Raw genomic sequence first — 24,068 nt, 5'->3', positions numbered from 1 at the left:
ATCAGCTCTGCCCTCCTTACGGGGCTCGTTTTTATGAGGGAAGCAAGGGCTGCGATGGCTTTGCCATTTGTTGGATGCAGAAGGGAGCTTCCCAGCACAGCAGGAGCTCCGGCACCCGAAATGCTCAGCACAGGCAGGACGTGGTGGCCGGGACGAGGGGCTGGCGGACACAGAGCTGTGAGCCTGGAGGAAAATCCCTGCTCAGCAGAGCCGAGGATGCTGCTGCTCCACAGACGTGTCAGCGGGCCCCTGGGGGGCAGCGGGCAGCGGAAAACAACTTTCCTATGGGAAAGTAAGGACTTGTTCCATTTTTAACCCTTGCTAATTGAGTCCAGGGTGAAGCGTGACCCCAGGTTACATAGTTGTAATGCCTTCCCCGCGCGCTGGGCCCTCAGGAGGGGGAAGAGCAGCAGTTTGCTGCTTTTGGCCCCGCTCCCTGAAGGAGAGGATTTTTTAGCAGCTGGAAATAAGGAGAACGGAGAGGCAGGAAGCGGACGTCTCCTTAACGGCCAGCGGAGGATTAAGGACACGTCCTGCAGGGACGTGGGGACGCCTTGGCAGGGGTCTCGCTGCCCACTGGAGGTGCAGTGAACTTCCCATGCCCGGCACCCTGCAAAGCTTTACGGATGGAGCCAGCCCACGGGCATGGAAACAACGCCAATGTCACGGGTGGTGGGAGCCAGCGGGGAGCCCCTCGGTGCCACCACCGACCGTCCCAGGGCCTGGGGAGGGGACCCTGGGCCGTGGGGTCTCCTCTCCCCGCCTGCTGTTTGCGGGAGGCTTCAGGATCTGGGGTTACGCCACGGCAGCAGTCACAGGTCACTCGTCTGAGCCTTGGCATGAAAAATAGATGGCTGGAGCCTGGAGGAGGCTTGTGGTGTCATCGCTGTTCTGCTTGGTTATGAAACCTGAGATTGCTGTTGGCTCTAGGTGCTTCTGCCCCACCAGCCACCCGTTTAATTTCTTCAACCTTACGATTATTAACCGTGCCATGCTGGATGGTCGGGCTGGTGGCTTTGGGAGAGCTGCCCCTTGGTAACCTCCCTTGCCATGAGAGCCTCAGCGGATCATTCCTCCCGAATGAGGAAAAGCATGGATGTGAGTGCAGAATGAGAACGTAGGAGGGAGGAAAAAGACAAGGGGGTTATCAGGAGTCAGCAGCTGCTTCAGACTCCCTTCTTCCACTGTCCTTGTACTGAATTCCCCGTTTGTCTGCAGAGACTTCGAGGAAAAAGGGGCAGGGTAGACAAGACAAGATGTTTTACCACTAAACATTTCCAGACCTCCACGGGCCACCAGGAAGGAGCAGCCCAGCTCCTGGTGAGGCTCCAGATGCTGTGTTTGGGAACGGGTGTCCCACGGGAGCCGGCTGGCTGCGAGCAGCCTGCAAGGTGCCTTCCCCTTCTGTCTATGGGGGACACTTATTATAGGGGCCTCGTCCCCCCAAACGGCGTGAGATCTGTCTCTGGGGCTGGCCTGGGAACACGGGGTGGGCAGGAGGGAAGGGTGAGGAGTCGATGGAAAACCCCGAGGTCCTCAGCTCTGTGCAGTGGCCTCCAGGCTGGACGCAGCTCAGATGGGCGAGGACGGGACGAGAAGCACACAGGTTTGGCCGTGCTCCTGCTCTGTGGGCAGCTGAGCAGGCGTTTCCTCGGGGGTTTTGCCATCGCTGGAGACCCTCACCAAACGTGTGCCATCACTGCACGGTGATGCTGCCAGCGTGGGCCACGTCGCACTGTGCAGAGCTTCCCCAAAATCAAGGGGATGTCCCTTTCCTTCGTAAGGACAAAGGGCTCTCTGGATCCCTTCCAGGTCGCGGTGCTTTGGTGAGGAACAAGAAATGCTCGGTTAACCAACCCTCCTCCCCTCTCCTCCCCGTAAACAGGAGGCACTGAGCAATCCACTCGCTCACCTCTTCCGCCTCTCGGAAATCCTGGAAATAAATGTTTTGCTTCGAGTCCCAAAACAATTAAAAAAGGGGATTTCTGCTTTCTCGCTGGCTGTATCTCTTCCCACCTCCTTGATTAATCTTGGAGGCAGATGCTGGTCGTTAGCCGCGCAGCTCAGGATCAGCAGCCTGCTGCCAGGACCTGACCGGTGCGTCTCGGAGCAACAAAAACAGCTGAAACATCTGGCCAGGGGGAAAAAAATAACCCTGCCGAGCTTCCTGCCAGCTTGGCTGGGAGGGAGGAAGGGACAGGCGGGTGGAGAGGGTGCAAACGAGGTTCTGGTCAGGGTGGAAAAAATGTGATCTGGATTCTCCATAACAAACTCGCCCGCTGTGCTGCCTCGGGTTTGTGCAGTGCCTGCAAGTCCAAACCTCCCGGTCCCCGAGGACGACGAGGGGCAGTTTGCAGAGGGGCAGCTGGGTGGGGACGTCCTCCCCAAATCCTCCGGGGAGGTGTCGGTAAGGGGCCCTGCTGTTGTAGCTGATTGCCTGCTGCTGAATGGGGGGAAAAAAGGTGGTGTCAGCTGGAGGCTATCAGCTCGGGGGGAACGGGGCCGTGCCACGCCGTGCTGCTGTCCCCACGGAGGGTGTCACTGCTCAGTTAGCTGCTCTCGCTGTGTGGCTGCTCGGGGAAGGGACAGAGGATGCTCCACGTCACCCTCCTGCACAGGGGAGTGGGGACAGGTAGCGGGTGGTGCCAGGAGCCAGGCAGCTGCTGGGACAGCAGCGTGGTGGGCTTGGAAAGGTTGCTGTGGAAGTGATGCTTGTTTTATCCAGAGATTTCTTTTTGGTCTTTGATGGAGTTTGCATCTGCCCTAAGCTTTGCTGGGCAGAAAGGGGCAGTTCCTGTAGGACCCTTCCCTCTCCTCCCTGTGAGGAGCCTGCCTGGTGTTGTGCTTCGGCTGCCGTGTGGCCCTGCACTGGGCGTTTGAGACGTTGTACTGCAGGATCCCAACTCTGTGCAGAAAGGTTTTGTGGAAAAGACGCTCACCCCAGAGGCAGAGGGCTGGATTTCAAAGGCAGCTTCCAAGAGGAGAGCGTGAGCATCCTCACAGCCAGGGTAGCAACGGGAAGCTCCTCTCTATGCCACCAAAGGCAAACATCGTTATAAAAAAAGGAAAAAAAAACACACATCACGGGCAGTTAGAGACCTTGCTCGTGACCACAAGCAAATCAGCGTGGAGATTCAAAGGGCAGCCCTTTCGCGGCAGGCAGCTCCACGCTCAGGGTCCACGTGTGCTGCCCACCCCAGGCTGGGACGAGGATGAAAGCCCGGCCGGCTGGGCTGCCGAAAGCTTCCTTCCTGACGCTGGGAAGGACATCGGCTCTTCCTCGGGGTGAATCACGCTCCCGGGGCCCGGCAGCTAATCCCGCCGGCTGTGCCTGGCCCTGATAAGCTATCCGGCCACCCCTGATTAGTTTCCAGCGACTTCATTAGAAAAATAACGTTAGGAGCAATTGGGAGTCAATTATGTTTGATGTGACTAATGTTGTTAATAATTATCGCTTTTGTTAGCCTGCCTAAGGCAGCAAGATCCTCCCGTTAATAGATGTTGCTCACTTGGACCCACGCTGCACCGACTTCCACCAGTGGATTTCAGAGCCTCTCCCCAAGCTGCACTCTAGTTTGTATTTACTGCGGATCACCATTTTATTTAAAGGTAATTATCTCGAGCTGTAAGTTTCCATGGTGTCCTATAAACATCGAGGAAGCTTTGCAGACTGCGTTATTTTTACAACGTGTCAGGCAAAGAAACCCAGGATAACGGCTGGGGAACGCTGGGAGACGTAGGACTGGAAATGAGAACTGGCAGATGAAGGAGCTGGCAGAGCGGACCCCTCTCTGTGCAGGAGGCAGGTATCATGCTGCTTGTGGAGGGAGGAAAGAGTCAGAAGAATCACGAATTTCTTGCCCACAGACACAGGGCGACTTTCACGGCTACACGTGGGACCTGGGGATTCCTCCCTGTGCTCCAGTGTGAGATGATTTAGCACAAGGAGTTTTTGCATAAATGCAAAGCGGCTCGGGGACCATTAAGGCAGTAGGCTGGAGGTGGAGGAAAATCCTGTGATCAAAGCTTTTGTTGCATTTCCTCTCATTTTTCCTCCTTTTTTTTTTTTTTTTTCCCCTCCATGAGCAGCTGCACCGGGGAAACGCAGGCCATCGCCTCGTGATGCTGAGCGGAGCAACCGGGCTCGTGGAGCTGCTTGCTGGCAAGTGGGCTTCTCTGGTGTGTGCTGCCCCTTGCATCCCCGGGCACTGCCGGGCAGGTTGGTTTGAACACAAGCCCACGAGAGCAAGGTTTAAAAGCAGATGGAGGGCTGCAGGCCATCGCTGCAGCTTGGGCGCGTGCTCGAGCAACCTGTGTGCACAGCTCGGGCGTGCAGTTGTGTTAACACAGCTCCCTGCCTGCCAGCGCCTGTTTGTTTGGATACGGCGCTGTGGTCTGCGCGGGTGTGTGCAAAGCTTATTTTCATTCCCGGGGAAAAAAAATAGCCCCCGAAACTGGAATGTATCGGACAGAAGGAGCAGGAGGAGGCCAGTGGCTGTCTGAGCACAGCACCAGGGGCTCCGATTGTTGTGTTTGGCTTCGATGGAGAGTCCCGGTGTGAATGCTGGGGCTGCAATTAATCCCCAGCTGGTTTGGCTTCCTCCTTGGGTGGAGGAACAATACCCGCCTGTGCTGCAGGGGAGGTCACCCAGTGGCCCCAACCTGCACTGGGGGCTTGCTGGAGGTAGGGGTGGCCCAAAGGGACCCACCTCGCCTAAATGCTTTGGGATGTGAGGCCAGCAGATGGTCAGGGATTCCCCCTACCCCACCCCATTTTCTTTTTGTTAGCAGCCCAGTTCTGTCTGTGCACTGTGTTAGTACAAAAGCATCACACATTATCTTAATTTTATCTTAGTCTACACCCTAAGCACTTACGTTAGCTACCCGCTGGCCCCAAACATTAATAAAATTCTCGATCTTGCAGCAGGAGGATGTGGTGCCGGGGGATTTCACGTTCGGTCCAAGGCATTGATCAGGTTTGTGGAGCTGAACTGGTTCTGGACAGCTGACAGCAAACCTCCTGCGTCCTTTGCACTGCAGCTGATTTGCCGTGTCTCTGCTCGGGTCACTCAACTTCCTGCTCTTGCTGCAGTTCTCCACCCCAAATTAGCACGATATTAATTTATTTCTCAGCTTTGATTATGAGTACAACTGTAATGGAAATGTTAATTTACACTGAGTACTTCATAGAGTGGAATTTGGGAAAATGCTCTGAAGTTTTCCATCTGGTTATCAGATAGTGACTGCAGAAAAAAAACACCAAAACCCCCAGACCTCTACTGGACATAAACTAACCGGGCTCGTAACAATGGGTACTGAGAACAGAAGTGGCTCGCAGTCAGTTTACGTTCTGTGTGATTATTTATGGGTATTTCGGACCGTCTGGTGAGCAGCATTATGAACTCTGCAATTAGCTACAGGGCAAAAGCCACCGCGGGACGTGTTAAGGTGGTGCTTCTGGTGTCAGGGTTGTGCTCTGCAGCAGCCCTGGCTCTGCTGGTGGGGCTGGGCTGGGCATTGCCCTTCCAGCAACTGCGCTTGCAAAGGAACAAAGAAAAATCCCTTTGTGTTTATTTATTTACCTTTGTTTTGTTTCCTAAATGCTCTCCTGCTGAGGATGGAAAGCTTGCAGCAGCCCTCGGGGAGCGTGCCTGGCAGTGCAGGCAGCAGAGCGCGACGCTTCGGCTCTGAGCAAACACCCGGGCAGGTTTTCAGGTGGGGATGTTGACACCCGGTGAGCACTTCAGACACGTCCCTTGTGCTCTCCTTGCAGTTATCTGCTGTCAGAAAGTGTCCACTGGGCACCTTGCTCAGGGGTCCCTACTGGTTTTACTGGCCAGCCCTTTTACAGCAGGAGAGGAGGGATGCTCGTTGTTATGGGACTGCCCCTTCGCTGCCTCCTGCTTCCAGCGTGAACTCAGACAGACCACTTATTCCCTCTCCACGTTGATTTCCCACCTCAGAAATGGCAATGAGGCAGTTTCCAGCTTTCTGCACTTAGATTCAGAGATCAGCAGCCCCTTAGATGTCTTAGACAAAGCGCGGGTGAAACGTCTCTCATCTTCCCCTGCGTCCAAATGGCTCCTCAGTGCTGGCCTGTCCTCAGCATGGGGCTGACAAGGTTTTAGGGAGGTGGTGTGGTGGCAGCAAGGTGGGATGAGGGTTGTGAGCTGGTCAGAGCAGATTTTGGAGAGGGCAGTTGTGTAGGATCCCTCCTGGCTGTGCCCTCACCACTGCCCTGGACACGGGAGCACAGGGCAGCTCAGCCTCGCCTTTTCTTAAGAAAAAAAAAAAACACAAAAAAAAAGTTTGCTGAAAAGTATTTGGTTGGGTGCAGATGTTTTGTGTCTCTCATCCATCGAGGTCAGTTGGAGTTCTGCCAACGTGAATGACGTGCGTGGAGAGGAGGCCAAAATCCTCCCGCGGATGAGCGCGGTGGGACTCGGCCGTGCACGCCGCAGGACGGTAGCTTGGCTTCGCTGCATCGCCGAGCAAACGGGGCCAGGGGCTGCCTGAAGCTCGCCTGGTGGCATCGGGGTGGGTTGAGAGCAAGGAGGTCCCATCTAGCACCGCTGCTGCCCATGCCCCATTTCCCCTGGGAACCCGTGAGCCCCTTGTCTCCTCTCCCTTGGGGCATCTCGCTGCGACGCTGGTCTTTGGACCCTGCCTGTGTGATGCCCTTTGCTCTATTTATAGAGAATTTAATAAGATATCAATTAAAGAAATGAAAACAAACTGAAGACGTCTGCCAGTGGAAAAACTCGGAGTGAGGCGAAGTTATTGGTAGCAGTTGTTTAGGAGCTTGTCAGCTCTTCTGATAAATGGTCCCGCTCGCCGTGGGATGCTGGAGCTGGGGCAGCTGCTGGCAGCCCCCCCGTGGGACCGGCGCTGGCTGCACCTCCCTGCTCCTACCAGGGGAGGGATGCTGATGAGAAGTGGGCTTGAGGGAGCCCCTCTTGGTAAAGAACTCGCTGGATGGATGCTGCTAATTAGCTCTGGTGATTTAATGTTTTCCTGTTTGCATCCAGCGAGTTTGGGGGTTATGGGATTTACGGTCCTGTGGGGAGGATGTGAGCTGGCACGGAGAAAGGAGATTTCTGTTCCTTCGGTGCTTTGTGACCCCCTTTCCTCTAGAAAACTCCAGCTGTGGGAAGACCAGGAAGTCAGAGCTTGCTTTCTGAGCGAGTTAGCGTCTGTCTTTCCAAAATCTGCTTCTCTGTCTGTTTTGCTGCACCCTCAGCATCGCTTTGGCTCGCTGCCCCGCACCTCTGCTGTGTCAGCACCGGGAGAGCCTCTCTCTATAACCAGGGACCATCCCAAGCAGCCTGCGGCCTCGGGGGCTGCTCGGGGTCTCTGCTGCGTTCAGCTGGCCCCTGGGTTCAAGAAGGAGGAGGTGAACATATGGAAATTCTCTGGGACAGCATCTCCTCTGCTGACCCCACTGGCACCACGCTGCCCAGGTGCCACCAGCATCTCTGTGCCCTTCTTTCAGAGTTACCTGAAAGCAAATCATTTCTGTTCAGGAGCTGGAGCTCCTCCTGCTTTGTGTTCCCAACCTGGTGACCTTATCCCTTGCTCGGTGTTATCTCATGGGAGGCTGTTGTGATGTACAGAGCAAGGACTTCATGATCTTTGCCCAGATGAAGTCCTAACCCCTCTCGTCCGTACCGTTACCGTCACCTCTTTCTGATCTTTTCTGCTCTGCTCCTTGTCTGCTGCCGTGCCCACCTCTGCTCCAGCTGCCTGGGGCTGCTTTGGGCAGGTGCTGCCTGCTCTGCCTGCCCACCTGAGAAGTTACCGTGCAGAGCAAACCATCTCCTCCAGCCTCATTAACACCACGGGGGACAGATCTGCATATGCATGGCCCCTGGGCTCCGTTGGATATGGTTTGATCAATTGAGGGCAAGAGGAAGGAAAGTGCTGAGTCCAGGGAATTCAATAGGGGCTGTTAAAAAAAGATCCGTCCAAAAACACAAACATGATCTCATGCAACATAGGCGTTGTGATCTGGGAACTACAAAGGGCTGATTCTTTGTGTCTGGGCGAACAAAGGAACAGAAATAGCAACCCAGAAATATTAGTTCATTGTCAAAGCGACCCTCGCTCCCTGGCCATATGATTTATATGGAGCAGAAACCAGGGCAGCTCCGCTCCCTGCTTTACGTAACCGAAGAAGTGAAAGGACCAGCGAAAATCTTTGTGCTGGGCTTAGCTCTGGGTGCTCCTGGAGCATCAGAGAAAAAGCACCGCCGTGCTCTCCTGGTCGCCGGGGGGTGGCTTCTTTGTGCCTACGTTAGAAAACTCAGCCTGCGGGTCATGCTGAGGCTGAAATGCATCTGGTGCCACTGCTGCTTCTAACACAGGAATGTCACTTGGAGGTTATCGAACCAGCAACACTTTGATCCTGCCTTGGCATCTGCAGAGCCAGCAGCATCCCGGGGCTCGCTCTGGCTGCCCTTCTTAGCACCCGTCCCCCCTTACCATTTCTGTCCCGGAAAGCCAGCCCGAGACCCTCCCTGGAAAAGGAGAACCAGGACAAGCTGGGTTCTCCAGATGCTCTGGGAGAAAGGGAGCTCAAGGAGGAAGGAAGCATGTTTCAGAGCTTGGTCTCGGTCTGTTCTACTTTCTATTTAGGCTGTCCCAGGCACCGCACGTCCTGTGATACACAGCTGGCCGGTAACTACCTCGGACCTGCCCCGTAATGGGGCAGCATGTGGGCAGCATGGGGCTGTTCAAATTGCATTTCAAGGGGCGAGACGTAGAGCTGGCACTGTGCTCGTGGGGCAGCACGAGCCCCTGCCCTGCTGAACCATCTGCCTTTTGTCTTGCTAGTTTTGTGGATTTTTTTTTTCCTTTTTTTTTTTTTTTTTCTCCTTTCCTCTCAGGGTCCCTATTGTTTTCTTCTTCGGATGCCTGGGTCCGCACAGATCAAACAACATACTTGCATCATGACAAGTCAGTGAGTCACAAGAGCCGTAATGACTCTATCTTAAAAATAACCCCCAAGCCCTCCTGCAATTGCTGTGCAGGCTGGGATGTGTTCCTGCATTCCCCAGGGACAGTTGGAGGCAGACTGAGGAAGAGACCCGGGGAGAGCCGTTCGTTCTCATGAATAGGCTTTGCTGACTTTCCATCTCTGCTTTTTGTCCTGCTTGCAGGCAGTTTTATGCTCTGGTGCGAGTTATCTGCAGCGGATGCCTCCCTTCAATCCTCCTCTACCTCCGTTCCTTTTGCCTGTGCCTCTCCTTCTTCCCCAGGAGTTATATCAGTGACTTGTCCTGAGCTGCCCTTTTCTGACCCGAGGAGTGACCCCATGAGGACGAGGGCTGCGTGGGGTGAAGGGGCACGTGCTGCCACCTCTGTGTCACCAGGGACACGCTCTGGTGGCCTCAGCTTGATCCTGCAGAGCTGCTCCCTTTGCCTGCCTCCCCAGAGCGGGGTGGTGTTGGCGAGTGGCTGTCCTAGAGCGATCCAGCTCTAATGGGCTTAGGCATGAGACGAGGCTTGCTTAGAGACAGAAAAATCCAGACGCATTTAACGAGAGACACAGACATAACAGGTCACTCCTAAGGTATTCCTTTATTTTGTTTTTCAGCGACGCTCGTTATATGAAAAATAGGGAACTGCCCTTGCTCAGCCTTTTATTGGTTTTCCTGTTTGTTTCTGCTTTTTTTTTTTTTTTTTTGCTGTTTGGAGCAGAAAGTGCGACTCTTCCAGCTGTCAAGTTTCAAGTTAACCTCCTCTGTGCATGCATCTGTGGGTCTGCAGCGGTGCAGCTTTTTGGGGTGAGTCCCCAGCACCTCCCCGCAGAGCCGTGCAGCTGCTGCAAGGGTTCCTGGTAGGCAGCTGGAGAGGGGTTGTGCCCGTGGCTCTGTCTGGGAAGGAGAAGTCCCAGAGCGCTCAAAGCCTTCAGGAGGGTTGATCTCCTTACAGAAATCTCAACTTGGGCGTTTTCATTCAGAAAGGAAAAGCTGCCGAGGGCCAGAGCTGCTTGGTGGTGTGTGGTGCTTAAAAGAGGAACAAACAAACAGAGCAAACAACAACAAGAAGCAAAGGAAAGGTTTCCTGGAGAGACAAGAGGACAGTGGGTCCTTTGTACTCCTGCAAGTCCTCCTGTGAATTAAGGACCATTTGGTCGCTGGTTCCTAATCTGGGTTCAGGTGCAGTACGCCCAGAAGACCCTCAGCGTTACCCGCTTTGCAGAAGCAGCTGCAAACTTTATTGAGTTGCCCAGGTACAGATGATGGCCGGGAAGCCAGGCGTAGGCAGACGCCGTTCAGGCTTCTCCTGCCCGTGTCCTCCAGTCCCGTGTCCTTCATCTCCTGACCTCCAGAGATTCCTGGTGCCCCCCGTGTCGGGCTCCCTGAGCTTGGCTGCGGTGCCTGCTCCGGCCGTGGGCTCTCCACCCGCTCCTCAAGTACACTGAGATCGTCACCTGCACTCTGTCTGCTCTCAGCTCTGGGCTGTGGCCCAGGAGAACCATACATCACGCTAAACTGTGTCATCCTGTACCGGCTGCCTGCGGGAGGAGCGAGGCTGCTGAACTCATTTTGCCTCTGACCTGAGCAGATCGGAACGGAGGTCTGCGGGTGGGCAGCCAAAGGGCTGTGCTGAGTGCTGGTGCTCCACCTCACCGGGAGCTGCCTCTTCCAGGAAAAAATCCTCCGATCCCTGCGGCAGGAGCCAGACCTTTGGGCTGTCCCCAGAGCGCCGAGGCAGCGCGCTCACCCGCTCTGCTTCCCGAGTGGGGTTTTTATCAGCTGCCTGCTTCGGCCCGAGCTGATACTGAGCTGGTGCTTGGGAGCGTGTGCTCGGAAGTGGCTAATTGTTTAATGCATGATGTTATCGCTCTTTCTAGTGATAGCCATGGTGCAAAATGAAGTAAAAGCTCCGGCTCTCCTTGCTATCGCTTTCCCAGGAACTCCTAACCTTGTGAGTGCTGGCTTGTCCTTTCCGAGGCTTTCTCAGCCTGGCTCCAGCTTCTTACCTGCACGGACACCAGCTCGATTTCTTTGCTGCTTCCAAGTCTTACCCGTAAGATTTCGAAAAGCCAATTCCCTCTATAAAATATGCACCGAAAAAGAGGAACCACTCAGCCCTGCCAAGAGCAGCACCAAAACTGGGCCCTGTTAGGAGATAATTCTGTTAGGAGATAATGCACGTGGCTCTGTGGCTGCATGCTTTGTCCGGCGGGGTCACCAGGCAGCGAGGGCTTCGTGCAGTCATGTTTATCAAAACCAATTCTCCGAAGGATATAGGAATCGAGCATCTTTTCTTGCAGTTTCTTGCATGCAAATCTTTGGCATGGCATGTTGCTTAAGATAAGTTTCTCCAAGTGGTTATAAATTATTAGCAGCTGTGGCTAATTAATCTCAAGGGTTTACTGGTAAGATCGTCTAGCACATAAAATAAAGCATTCATTCCGTTCTTACTCGGCCGTTCCTTGTAGTGTACAGTCTGGGTCTGCTGGTTGCTTCACACGTGAATTTGGGCAAGTCATGTACCTCCTGCGACTTAATTTCTTCCATCGAATGCTAATTCTGGTAGCTCCTAGCGGCTTTTGTGGGCTACTTTGAAATCGTACGAGATGACAACCACAAGTGAGTTACTAACTGGCCTTGGCAGAGTTCCACCAGTAGTACGTCTGTTGATATGGGGGCTGCAGGGAAGGGCACCGGTCTGTCTTGGTGGCGATATTACTGGAATGAGGTTTTGGTCCAGAGCTGTGGAGACACGTGAGGCTTCTTCAAAGGAACACATTGGGTCATTCCGTGCCTGTAGAGCTCCAGGTATGGAAAGGCACTTTGTGACATGGCTCTTATTTATTACTTTAACTGGAGGTGAAATTGAGAGGAACCGCTCTCCAAAATGTCTTAGGATCCTAAATGTACCTTGAAAATAAGTCGAGTTCAAGTCCTTCAATTACTTAGATTATGTTGAATTTTTTTCTGCTCTGTTTTAATTAAGTTGTACAGTGTGTAGTAGCAGGGATGTGTGCTGTGATCAGCAGCGAGCCGCACTCCCTGCTCTACCTACGTACGCTCAATGTATAGAGATCATGTCTTCACCGGTGGGCGGCTGGCATTCTGGATAAGGACCTGCCTCTGAGTCAGCTCTAATGGATTTAATTCTCCCGTTAAGGCAATAGTGGCTTACGCTTCTCAAGTGAAAAGCCCTTCTGGGTTGTGTTGCTCCAGATAAAGTATTACACGCTGTACTAGCCCATAGCATGCTTCAGAGGCTGCTTCCAAAGCCGTGCTGCGCTCCCAGCTTTAATGTGCTACAGAATAGGCAGGACCTTGACAGCTCGCTAAATCAGAGCCGTGCTTTGGAGCCATTACTCGCAGCACGTGTGCGGCTGGCTGAGCAGCCCGAATCGTAGAGAGGCTGCAATGAATGGTGCATCGCTGGGAGGTGCTGGCCTGGGTTCCTGGGTTCCTGCCCTGGTCCCACGTAGGAAACGATCCCAGAGCAGGCAGGGTGGTACGAAGCACAGCAGGAAACAGGCTGGCAAGTCTTGGTGATGGTGAGTTGGGCAGGGTGGGAGGAGAGGAGCTGCCAGGTATTTCTCACTGGTGATACCTGGCCTGGAGAAAGATGCTGGCATAGGGCATGGCTGCTCTCATCCTGTCACTAGGCTCACTGCCTGCAGCCTCCTGTGCTACGGCCGTGTCCAAAGAACCCTTAGTGCATCGTGTGAGAGTTGAAATGAAGCGTTTGCCATCCTACCCATAGCTGCCCGGAGAGAAGCACAGCTAAGTACGTGGACAATGCTCAGGCAGGTGATGTTTTCAGAGTTTCTCCCATGTGACAGCCATGGAAACAGAAATTTGATTTTTATTTTTTTATTTTTGCAGGGGGAGCAAAATTTTCTAATTCCTCTGCTCTATTTTTTTTTATTTTGTCTGTTTGGATGCTTGGAAGTTATAGGGTCAGTCCAAAAGAGTCCATGAGCATGGTAACACAAGCAAGCCAGCGCCCGCATGCTCACTAGACTGACATCTGCACCACCGCTGGAAATACTCTCAGGGTTTGCAAAGCAGAGATTACTGAACTCAACCAGTCCGTGCTTTTATCTGAATTTTATAGGTTTTGTAAAATGGGAGGGGAGACAGGAACGTGGTTAGCTATTTTCAGCTGAAGTGACAGCTGACTGGGCTGTGCACAATGCGTGGTGCAGAGCGCACAGGATGTGGAGAGCCATGTTGTTTACAAGGCCCCTTTTTTTTTTTTTTTTTTTTGCCTGAAGTGATTCAGGACAATCCACTGCTCATGACAACAAGAGGACGAGAGCATTGGTTTGACTCCAGGCCGGCAGTAGGTCTCCCACCTGTGGTGCTGCCGTCCCTTTAGCTCCTTTGCCCTGCGCTTCCCCCACGTGCCTCAGGCCGTATCCAGACCCTCTGGTGGATGTCCCCAGCTCTGGCCTTGCCTATCCTGTACCCCTCTGTGGAACGGTGAGATTAGACCAGAAATATATTTTCCATTCTCCTAATTTTGGTCGAGTGATCAGATTTTAGCTGTGCCAGCTGTGATTCGTGCTGTTGGAGTAAGCACTGGGCTGTCAGCCCGCCCAGGACAGCAGCCTGTCCCGTCCTTTGCATGGCCTCTATGGAGGTGCCCGAGTGCCCCATGCACACAGGGAAGCTAAACCACTCCTCAGCATGAAGTACTGCTCCTAGGGGTGTGAGGCTGGAGCCCCGGGGCTCAAAACTTACTCCAAGACTGCAGCCCAAGCAATGCAGCTGTAAATGAGGCCGATTGCTGGGCACAGGCAGTTCTCTTGCCCGTGTGGAGCTGAAGGGCTCCGTCCAGACTTATTTCTGCAGGGCGTTCGTTTATCAAAGTAAGCGACTTGTCTAGCAAAGAGTTGCCCATCTGGAGGATTTGCTTGACCACAGAAATCAGTGGTACGAGTCCCACCTCCTCTCCGAGCAGAGGCTTTGGCTGCAAGGAAGCAACAGCAGGACCATCGCTCGTGGACAAGGATACGAGGCAGACGCACGGTGTCTCTGGAACATCTGCAAAGTTTTTTTGATGTCTGCTTTATTCAGTACATGTATGTGCCTGTGGATTCTCATTTTCACTGCTGCTTATCTGTCTGATAAGTATGTCCGTGTGAATTAGAGGAAAAATAGACCAGGCTTTTGAATGAGTATCTCAATTAAGGTTTTTTTAAAACGTATTTTCTCAAGGATATTTTTCACTGACACAGTGGTAACATCTAAACCTGCTCTGAAAAGCTGATATCTGAAGCATCTTGCTGTACTTAACGGTGGATATGTAGATAGTGCCTTCCTTTCCTACCACGTGTGGCCTCATAGTTAACCCTCACAGCTCCACCGAGACCTGGAAAGATCTCGCCGAGCAACTGCAAGGCAGGAGAACTGCTCCAGGTCAGCGGGAAATTGGTGTGGGAGCTGGGACAGGATCCAGATCTCCCAAGGCAGTAAGAAGTTTGGGTTTTGAGGAATGTCTCCAAGTACATCTGGAAAGTCAGTTTGCATTAAAAAAAAAAAAAAAAAGAAAAAGTTCTTCATTCCACAGCCATTGCAGAAACAGCGTCTCATTTGTTCAGAGGTAAGAATAGGAAGTTTCTAAGCGGCCTGGTGGAAAGGCTGCAGGGAATTCTTGTATCTGAAATCCTCTAATGGTTATTGCAAACCTCCTCTGCGGTGGATACGGGTTTGTACTGGGAAATTGAATTAGGGCTTCTTATTGCAGACAGGTCCGGTGAGACCTGGGTAACCTCAGCTGAATCTCCTGCGGGTGAGGACACGGTTACCTGTGCAAAATGTGCTCTGCCCTTCCTAAAGATCCCAAAGATCAACCTCCTGGCCGATCCCTCGGCAGATGGCACAGGGCATGGGTGGAAAACTGGCTTGGAGATGCTGTCGGTATGAGCTCTGTGCTCCTTACAGGCTTGGGAAAGCTGCGTTTGTGAGGCTGCTGCGGGAGGCTCTCTCCAGCACTGAGGAACTCCCGTGCCTCCCATTCCCTATTATTCCCTTAATTACCAGAGATGCTCAGCTGGCAGCTGGATCCTCCTCTGTGGTGCTGGCCAAGGAGACTGCTGGTGCTGTGTTCGATCCTGGCTTCTCTGCTTGCTTTGTGCATGAGGGGAAGCTGCCTGGGAGAGAAGATGCCTCTGCTCCCCTGCTCGTAACGTGGCAGTCCTGCTCCTCTCAGCCTCGCAGCAGTTTCCGTCTGTTTATCTAGAAACATTTTGTGAGGAGCCCAGAGGAGGGATCTCGGGGGATCCAGCTTAGCTATCGGCAGCCCTTCAGCTGAGAGTTAGTGAGGCGGAGAGCTCTAACCCCACAGGTGGGTCAGGCTACACGAACCACCTACCCCTTTTGCATAATTGATGATCCCCCTGTGCAGAAACCCGCTCGCCAGTGCTCCTGGCTGCGTTACGAGCACCCAGCCACCTGGTGTGGCTGTAACAAATCCCTCCGTGCCCTGCGGCGGGCAGGTGCTGTGGTGTCCCACGGGGATTTGATCCCCATCATACCCCAGGTATTGGGTTGCTGGGATGCGGGAACAGGAGCTCTGGTGTCGGGAGGTGACACCGGAGCTGGTGCTGAGCCCCTCCTGGGCACGCGGGTGCAGGAGCCGGGGAGCAGCGCTCCGGCTGGGAGCAGCTACAGCAGGTACCCGGGCATGGATGGCACCATGTCCCTGAGGAACGAGGCAAGGAGAGGGCAGCACAGCAGTTTCCAAGGTAGGAATGCTGAATTAGCCATAAAACTGTAATTAACACAGCCGGGTGCTTGGCACGGTTGGTTATCCGTTAGACCTTGTGCTGGCAACGTGTGCGACCCGTGGACAGCAGCTGGGTTACAACTGCAGAAGTATAAACCCCCTGCACCTCTCCTAATGGTAGTGGTGAGCTCCTGGTGTTCTGTACCAATTTGAGTGATTTTTTTCTTTTTTAGTTCTGGGAGCAAAGCTCCCATGTGGTTCCTCTTGCTTTTGCAGCTTCCTCCATTCGCAGTCGGACTGTGCTGCCAAACAGCTGATGCCTTCTGCTCCAGTAGCAGCTGCCTTGTGTTGGGGGTTAAAAAAATCCTCTTGAGCTTTAAAATCTGTGATGAATGGGGCTAGGCAGACCGGACAAGTCACTGTTTATGCTCCAGATAGGGCGTGTGGAGCTTGAATGATGGATCTGAATTCAATTCATCACCCTCGCTGGGCTGACGGACCTTGGCGGAGCCGCTTGGGTTTACACGGGCTGGCAATCTGATGTTTGTTGATTGGAGTTGCTTTGCTTCTAGACCCTTCTTTGGAAAGCACTCTGAAGGGCGATGGATCCCCTGGGGCTGCACTTTCCCCCACTGGCTGGGCTGGAGCATGGGATTTTGGCTTCTGCAGGAGGGCCGGGCTGCCTCCCCCTGCTCTCCCCCTGGGCGCTGCTCGGGGCTCTGGCTGCGCTGCAAGGGGTGGAAAGGTGCAGCTCCCAGCACGGGCTGCCTGGAGCAGAGCCAGCTGTGCTGTGATGTGCTGGGTTCTGCAAGCTTGGTTGGTGTTAGTGATTCTGGTACCCCTCGCTCCTGGTAAGCACCCTGCTGCGGAGAAATCTCACTGGGTTCAGGTGATGGGCACGTTCATAGCCTCAGGGAACACAGCAGGGCCACGCTGCCTGGGCTGGGGCACTCAATCTTCGTGTTTTACCCCGAGTTTTGTGTTGAGGCAGCAACTCTAAAAGTGACAAACGAGCACCGGTCCAGTGCCTTGTCGGGTGCTGTGCAAAAGCAGACAGACACGGGCAGTTTCTGAAATTCCCAGCCCACCAGGCCATTAAACCGTGCTTCGTAAAGCAGCTGGAGAACTACCCTGTTCCTAGATCAAGGGAAACCACGTGCACTTGTTCCGCGACAGTGAGTGGAGCCTTTCTGGAGCTCCTTTGTAGCCTCCTGACTGCAGAAGAGCATAAGAAATACCTTTTAAATCTGGGGCAGTAAGCTGTAAGACAGCTCAAATTCTGAAGGGAGAATGCTGCTCCCCTCAGCACCTGAATTAAAACCTTTGCTTGCTTGGCCAGGCACCACTTTTTTAAAAAAAAAATATTTATTTCCATCTTGTTTTGTTCCTTTCTGTCCCCGGAATAGCAGCCGGGGGATACCAGCATTTTCTCCAAGCTGTTTTTCTGGGAAAGGTGCTGTCCGTAGGGTGCACGCTGCCTGCACTAACTCCTCCTCTGAAGTACAGAGTGCTTGGAATTGCCAAATTTGGACTTTCTCATTCCTTTTGTTTCCCCTCTCAGCCTTTATTCAGGGAAAAATGAGATGTGGGTGAGCCTGGAGGGGGGAGCAGCTCGGGAACCCCTGCCTGCGAGCGTGTCTGCTTTGAGCAGGAGCAGGAGGAGAAGCGGCAGGAGCTCAGCATGGTGGGGACCACCGGGGCCTTGAGCCCTATGTTTGCTCGTATCACTTCGTGTCTCAGAGGCCGGGGATCCCTCCTTGGCTCCAGAATTCATGTCTCTGCACACCCTGCACCGCCAGGCCTGCCTCCCTCCCCAGGGCAGCTTTCTGCCACAGCCCAGTGGGGTTTTGCAGCCAGTCATGTTTATTGTCACTTAAGAGATTTGGATCTGTGATGCACATGGGATTTCCCTCCCTGACTTCCCCTCTCCGCCAGTAGCTTTTATTTTTTCTCCCCTTTATTGCTGGTTCCTGCCATTTTGGAGAGCAGCGAGCGTTAGCGCTGTGAAAACAACGAAACCACCAACCTTGAGAAAAACCTCAAGGAGTCGAGGGGACTCGTTTTCATTTCAGTTGGCAACTTCTGCAAGTGCTGAGCAGGAAAACATGATCTTCCCTCTTGTCATTTCTTTATAAGAAACAGCTTGAGCCCTGTGCGCGGGGCTGCGAGCTCTCCGGAGGGCTCCCCGGTGGGGCAGGCAGCCGGGGCCCCGCCAGCAGCCTCCTGCAGTTCGTGCTCCTCTCTTAATCTCCTGCTGCAGAAATCGGGACAGATCTCTGGATTTTAGCGGTGTGTTGTACTTTATCTTCTCTTTTCTTCCCCTTAATTTTGTTTTAGAAAGCAGCCGTCTCGCTCCGACCTGCCAACCACAACAAACAGCGGAGGCTCCTGTCGCCTGCGCGTCTCCCCCCGGCAGCCCCTCGCCGGTCAGGGTTTATCTCCGAGCTTGGAGCCCAGCCTGGGCTGCGGATAACTTGGCGTTTACAATTCAGAGCACTACAATAAACAAGCAAATAGCCGCCCCTTTCCCACACACACACATATACGGTGCACGTATACATGCGGGGCGATGCTTAATGCTTGCTGTCCGTGGGCCTGGGGGCTGTTTATGTACAGCGCCGCGTGTTTATACATGGAGTTCATCTCCTCAAGTGAAGACAGATTAAGCAGCGGGGTGAATAGACCGGTTATGTGAACTGTGGGATTTCCAACCTCGAAATACTGCCAAGACCGAGCCAGACAAATTGGTAGCACAGCAGTGTTTCTCATTAATGTACATGGAAAGTTGTGCCTTGCTGATAATGCACAACAGCATCCTGTTGGGAGCTTTGGGAACCCATCGGGGAGCAGCCAGCAGAGCAGCATTCGAGGCTGGGCTGTGTCTTCTCCTTGCCCTCTCTTTCTCCTCTGAGAACCTCGCAGGAATAAAAAAAAAACCATGCAACTCCCCCGTGCTGACATCCTGCAGTCTGTGGGAATGGCAGCGTGGGGATGGCACAGTTTGCCGAGCAGAAATAAGGCTGCTTGTTAGGGCCTCCCTTCTCGCCCCACGGCCACTCCCTGCTGGATGTGGTTTCCTGGGTACGTGGTTGTGGTTCCCACCTTCCAGCCCAGCACGATTTATTTAAAACTTGAAAATAAGCCTACCTGCCTTAATCGTACGTGGTGGTTTCCTTTGCTGCCCCAAGCGTTGATGCTGATGCACAGATCTGTGGGTTGGCTTCTGGGTTCTGCACTGGAGAGCTCTCCCGTGCCCTCCAGCCCCGGCACTCCCAAAACTTCACCTCCTAGGGACCGCGGAGAGCAGCAGCACCGGTGGTGATGCTGGGCTGCTCATTCTGCTGGGAACCTCTGGGAAACCACTGGACAAAAGGAAAGGCTCGTGTCTCCATCTCCCCACTCCTGACCGATTATTTCCAAGTTGGGTAAGGGCAGGGGCAGCGTGTTCTTGGACCAAATGCTTGTTTATGGCAGGCTTTGGAGCAGAGGGCGGCTCCCGCCTGGCACAAAAGGTTAGTCACCTTCAGCCAAGCAACAGGAGAGGCCACTTGGGCTCATTGTTCGGCATCAGATAAAGCAAAATCCCAGTGATCCCAGGTGGGCCAGGCTGGGAGGTGCCCTCTGCTTTCCCTTTGTGCCGTCAGGGTGGTGCTGGGAGCCCAGCCTCATGTCTCCTCTATTCCTGCCCGTGATGGGCACTTCCATTCCGTCAGGGTTTCTGTCATCACTTAGGGTACAGCTGCTGGTTTTGGCCAGCACGAGTGTCCCTGTGTAGGCACAGTGGGGAAAACACCAGGGCAGGCACGGGGTTGTATGGCACGGTGAGGTGTCCTGCAGCTGGCCAGACAGCGCGGCTGGTGCCAGGGGACTCTCGCGGGGACCTTCTTGCCTTTCTTTGTGCCGGGGAAGGAAGCTGGCAAACGGCTCGCATTGTTCGGAGCCAGGGAACAACAACAACAACTGGCTGGGGTGGGACCTGGCCAGCCCTTTGATCTGCTCCATCGCGATGGCTTCATAGGAATAGAGCACGAGTCGGTGTTGTTGGCTGGTTCCTCCTCATCTCCCCTCTCCTTTCCCAGCGCAGCCTGTGTCGGAGCCGTGCTGAGCATCAGGTGAGCGGCTCCTCCTCTCTGACATGGCTCCGAGCCTCTGCTCTCTACCTGCAGAAGTGGCACCGTCACAGGATCCCTGAAGCGACGGCACCAAAAGTTCCTGGATATTTTGAGCCGCGCTGAATCGCGCTAACAGCTCTCTCAGTGCCCATCAGTGGTTGATTTATTCGTTAGGATCGGTGTGGGTACGCTTCTCGTAGAGCTAAAATGCTGGAGCTAGCACTATTTGCTCCTTCCCTGACAGTGTTTCCTGAGGGGGGTTGTGTTGCTTCAGGATATGAATAATCTGGGTCAGCCTGTCCCAAAATCAGTCTGAATTCCTTCTAGTAACTGTCATGTCTGCAGCTGCCACATTGTGCCTGCCTGCTGAAATGACAGAGAATAGATATCCTTGATTCATGGAAGGCAATAAGAACGGCAATTCAAGTTAAGAGCTTGGCATAGAGACACTCTAGAAATGCCCAGGAACGAATAAATATAGTTTTGACCCTGAGATAAAAGAGCTTTGCTCTGACAAAACTTGACCTACCTCCATGGCAGCTGAGGGTCAGAGCAGGGTCTGGAAGGAGATGGCCCCAGGTGGGTCTGTAAGTGTTGTCCGTGGGGTTGGAGTGAATCTGGGGGCTGCTCGTGTACCAGTGGCTGACCCTCAGCCCTTGGAGAGCTGCTCCTCGCTGCTATCTCACCACCCATGCTTGGCTTTTTTTTTTTTTTTTTTTATTTTGAACACATTCCTCATCTCTTTCCCAAATCCTGTGGAGTTACCTCTGCTTTTCATCAGCAGCTCTCCGTGTGTTTTTGCATGCTCCCCAAGGGTTTGCCAGGTGGAGGTGCAGCACGCAGCGCCCCGCTCCAACCTCGCCCCGAGGCTCTGCGAGCCTGGGTCCCACAGAGCTGGGAAGCTGCTGGCAGACTGGGGCAGTGCAAACTCCCCGATACCCCTGTCGGTCACAGGCACAACTCACAGTGATCCCCCCACAGTTCCCTCAGCAACCTGAGTGCAAGAGGGATGTGATTTTAGGGTGAGGCGGCCACGAGGCTGCCGACGGAGGGAGCGGTGCCGACTGCCCCGTGCGGGTTTGCAAAGGGCTCCAACTTGGCACGAGTCCTCTTGGCTGCTCGGTGTTTTTTCCTTTAGAAAGGCTCGGTTCTTATCTTGCGAAAATATAGATATTTCTCCATGAAGACAGAATTTCCCTCGTTAAACATCCTGGCTCATCTGCTCCAAGAAACGCTCTCCTTTCATTATTTGGGTTCATTTGCCAGATTTATGTAATTATTGAAGAGAACATGAAACAGTGAAAATAACACTTTATGGGGTTGGTTAGACTTTTTATAAAGATCTTAACTCAGTGAAAATGCCCTTCTGACTTGCCATCCTCTGTCAGGAGTTGCATAGCAACTACCTGCCCTCCTAGGTCCTGTTTGGAACTGAGTATTTCTTGTGGAGAAGATGAACTTGACTTAAAAATAGATATTTTGCCCCTGTTGAGTCATTTTTCACTGGAAAAAAAAAAAGTGCTTTGAGTATGACTAAACTTTTCACAGATCGGATCTGACAATGGACATTTCTTGACATTTTAGAAATGTTTTTGTTTGGGACAGCTGGACTAAAACCAAAAGAAACCAAGCGTTGGACTGAGTGATGTTCCCCTCTCATCCAGAGGCTCGAGGACGTTCCCATGACATGGAGGACAATGCATTTTAACAGTTTGGGTTTTTTTTTGCCCAAAGGATTTTCCTTTGTGCCAAGAGTAAAAGTGACTTTGACGAGGATCCCATGGGAGCGGATCCCATGAAAGATCCCATACAAAACATTGGTGTGGATGGGACCGTCCCTCAGGTGAGCTGGGTTGGGAGCTGAAAGAGGAGCTTCTCCAGCTGGTCTGTGAGTCTGAGACTTCGCTTGCCTTCACCAAGTTCCTTGAGCTTTTTGCTCAGGGACAAGTGAAGCTCTGCATCTGGGCCAAATTAACAGTTCACGTTTTTCAGTCCAGCAAGCAGGAGGAAATAATGGGAAAAAGACTGGGTCACTCTGAAATGAGAATTCTTAGGAGCTGGTGCTCTCCTTGGCCCTGTCTGCAGGAGCCAGCGCAAAGCGTTCCTGGTTTGCATGGCTCCATTTTAAAGCATGAGGAGAGAGTAGAAAAGATTGAAGGAAAAGAGACCTCTTGGTCTTTGGGCACCTTGTATCCTGAGGCTCATTTTATTTGGAGGGTCACCCTCTGCGTGGTGCAGGAGGGGTGCTGGCTGCCTTCCTCCACCGCTGCACCTCGGTATCCAGGCGGGAAGAGCTCAGAGGAGGCTGATGAGAATCACTCGGCTAACTGACAGCTCCTGTGGGGGAGACGAAAGCTTCTCGCAGACGCTCGTGCCAAGGGCTAGGACCTGATGTGAGTAGCACCAGAGTGATTTTTTCTCAACTCGAAGAAGAAGCTTGGCTCCTCTGCCTTTGTGCGACCTCCTGATTTAGCACCTCCGGTCCTGCCGGGTGGCAAAGAAATCGCAGCAGAGCGGGCTGTGGGTGTGAACGCTCGGTCCCTTGCTCCGAAGGAGCTGCGCTGAGGCTGACAGCGGAGGCAGTTGGCACATCCCTCATTAGTGGCATCGCCTGGAGCTTGCGAGCACAGCTGCTCCTGCTGCCAGCCCCCGGGGAGCCGCGGCGCTGCCAGGGCGAGCGCAGCACTGGGAGCGTTTCCATCCCGCTCCCCTGGGTCCCTCCCCACGCTGAGAAGAGGGGTGAAGCCTCTGCCCTTGTGGCCATCGGGACAGCAAGTTTTTCGCTTTCTCATGACAGCTCAGCCATGAGATTTACTTCTACCACTAAGCCTCTCCTTGTCTCCCTCCTTGCACCCCGTGTAAATATCCATTCGTAGCGAGACCTTCGCACCGTTTGTGCAAACCTATTTCCATCCCGTTAGAGCTGTTTTCTCCTGTGGGATTTCTCCGTGAAATCCATTTGGTAAACGAGTCTCTCATCCCCTTAGGCCTCGCAAATCTCTTGTGCAACCTCTGGCTTTGTGTTTCGCGGCGTGTCTTTTTTTAGGCTAAGCAGATAACCTCGAGACCCCGTGTGATTTGCTTTCCCTGTTGGTCCTTCCAGAAGATCGCAGGACTCTGTGAAATATGTATTCTTCGGTGGTTATGAAGAAAAATAAAAATTCCAAGTATCCCCGAGGAGGGGAAATAAAGGCAGCAGCAGGGATTTGTTAACATTTAGGCAGAATCAGCCAAGAGCCTGACACTGTCCAGATGACACTTCCTGGCTGCAAAGATAACTCACTAAAGGAAACACGAGTTGTGGCTGCACTGGCGATGAGAAATACAACCCCTGCCAAGAATTCACCCCAAGCCCGGTGGGAGCTGCCTCTTTTTCTTTCCCCTGTGCAAAGGGTTCAAGTTTATTTAGTTGGGAAATATGCCCAGCATTTCCCGAGGAGGAGCGAGGGCTAGGTAAAGTGGACTCGTGAGAGCTGGGGTTGGTTTCTTGCTGCTCAAGAGCTGAGGATGGCTGTGGGGAAGGTTTGGGTTTGCTGAGGTGTGGGTGCCTGGCTCTGGCTGATGCTGGCCCAGGGTCCTGCATCGCTCCCTGGCTGGGTCCAGGCTGCTGGGGACACAAGGACACATCCATGCCAGGCGTCTGGGTGGGTGCAGGAGGGGACACGAGGGCACATCTGGACGGGTGCAGGAGGGGACACGAGGGCACATCTGGACGGGTGCAGGAGGGGACACGAGGGCACATCTGGACGGGTGCTGGTGCCTGCACACCCCAAGCAGCCTGCGGGAGTCTTGGCTCGGGGGTGCGCGGTGCTCGAGGCGCACACAAGTCGGTGTCAGATCTTACAGCTCTGTCCCTGTATTTCGGAGCTCCCTCTAGGAGGACGGTGCTCAGCAAGAGGATGAGGTGGATGTGAACAAAGAGCAAAGGTTTCGAGGTCTGCTTTCACACAACAGGGCCGTTTGGTTTGGCTACCCCGCCGTGAGCTCGCTTTGTGCTGGGACCAGCTGGGCCGGCTGTGCGAGCGCTTCCACTGCAGCCAGCGGGCAGAGGATCTGATGAGATTATCTTTGTCTGTGCAGTTTGCTTTCCCCAAGGTATTCAATCGCCTTTTAAGCTACAAAATTAACCGAGCAAATTGAATACAAGGCCATAGATCAAGAGTTATGGGCTCGTGATCTAACGCAGAGGCGAACACGAGGTGTATTGCAGCGTGTGTTTAACTCCCCAGCCCTGGAGCACCTCGATGAGCC

The 24,068-nt window shown here is 53.5% G+C and overlaps 1 protein-coding gene across 2 annotated transcripts in view; it reads left to right on the top strand.

Annotated features, from left to right (window-relative positions):
- Positions 1-24,068, top strand: part of NEURL1B (neuralized E3 ubiquitin protein ligase 1B) — a gene marked incomplete at both ends in the record, with an annotated part of 113,874 nt that overhangs the window by 17,575 nt on the left and 72,231 nt on the right. Inside the window, one exon of one of the 2 annotated variants that reach the window (XM_084295293.1) lies at positions 15,664-15,724. The exons of the other annotated variant lie outside the window; for it this stretch is intronic. Within the exon in view, the coding sequence (XP_084151419.1) occupies positions 15,664-15,724 (61 nt within the window). Of the gene's footprint in view, positions 1-15,663; positions 15,725-24,068 lie in introns of those variants that run through there. 2 annotated transcript variants of the gene reach the window in all.

Source organism: Netta rufina, assembly GCF_964035555.1.
Source record: "Netta rufina genome assembly, chromosome: 14".
Lineage (NCBI taxonomy): Eukaryota > Metazoa > Chordata > Aves > Anseriformes > Anatidae > Netta > Netta rufina.
This window is presented reverse-complemented; position numbering and strand designations above follow the sequence as displayed.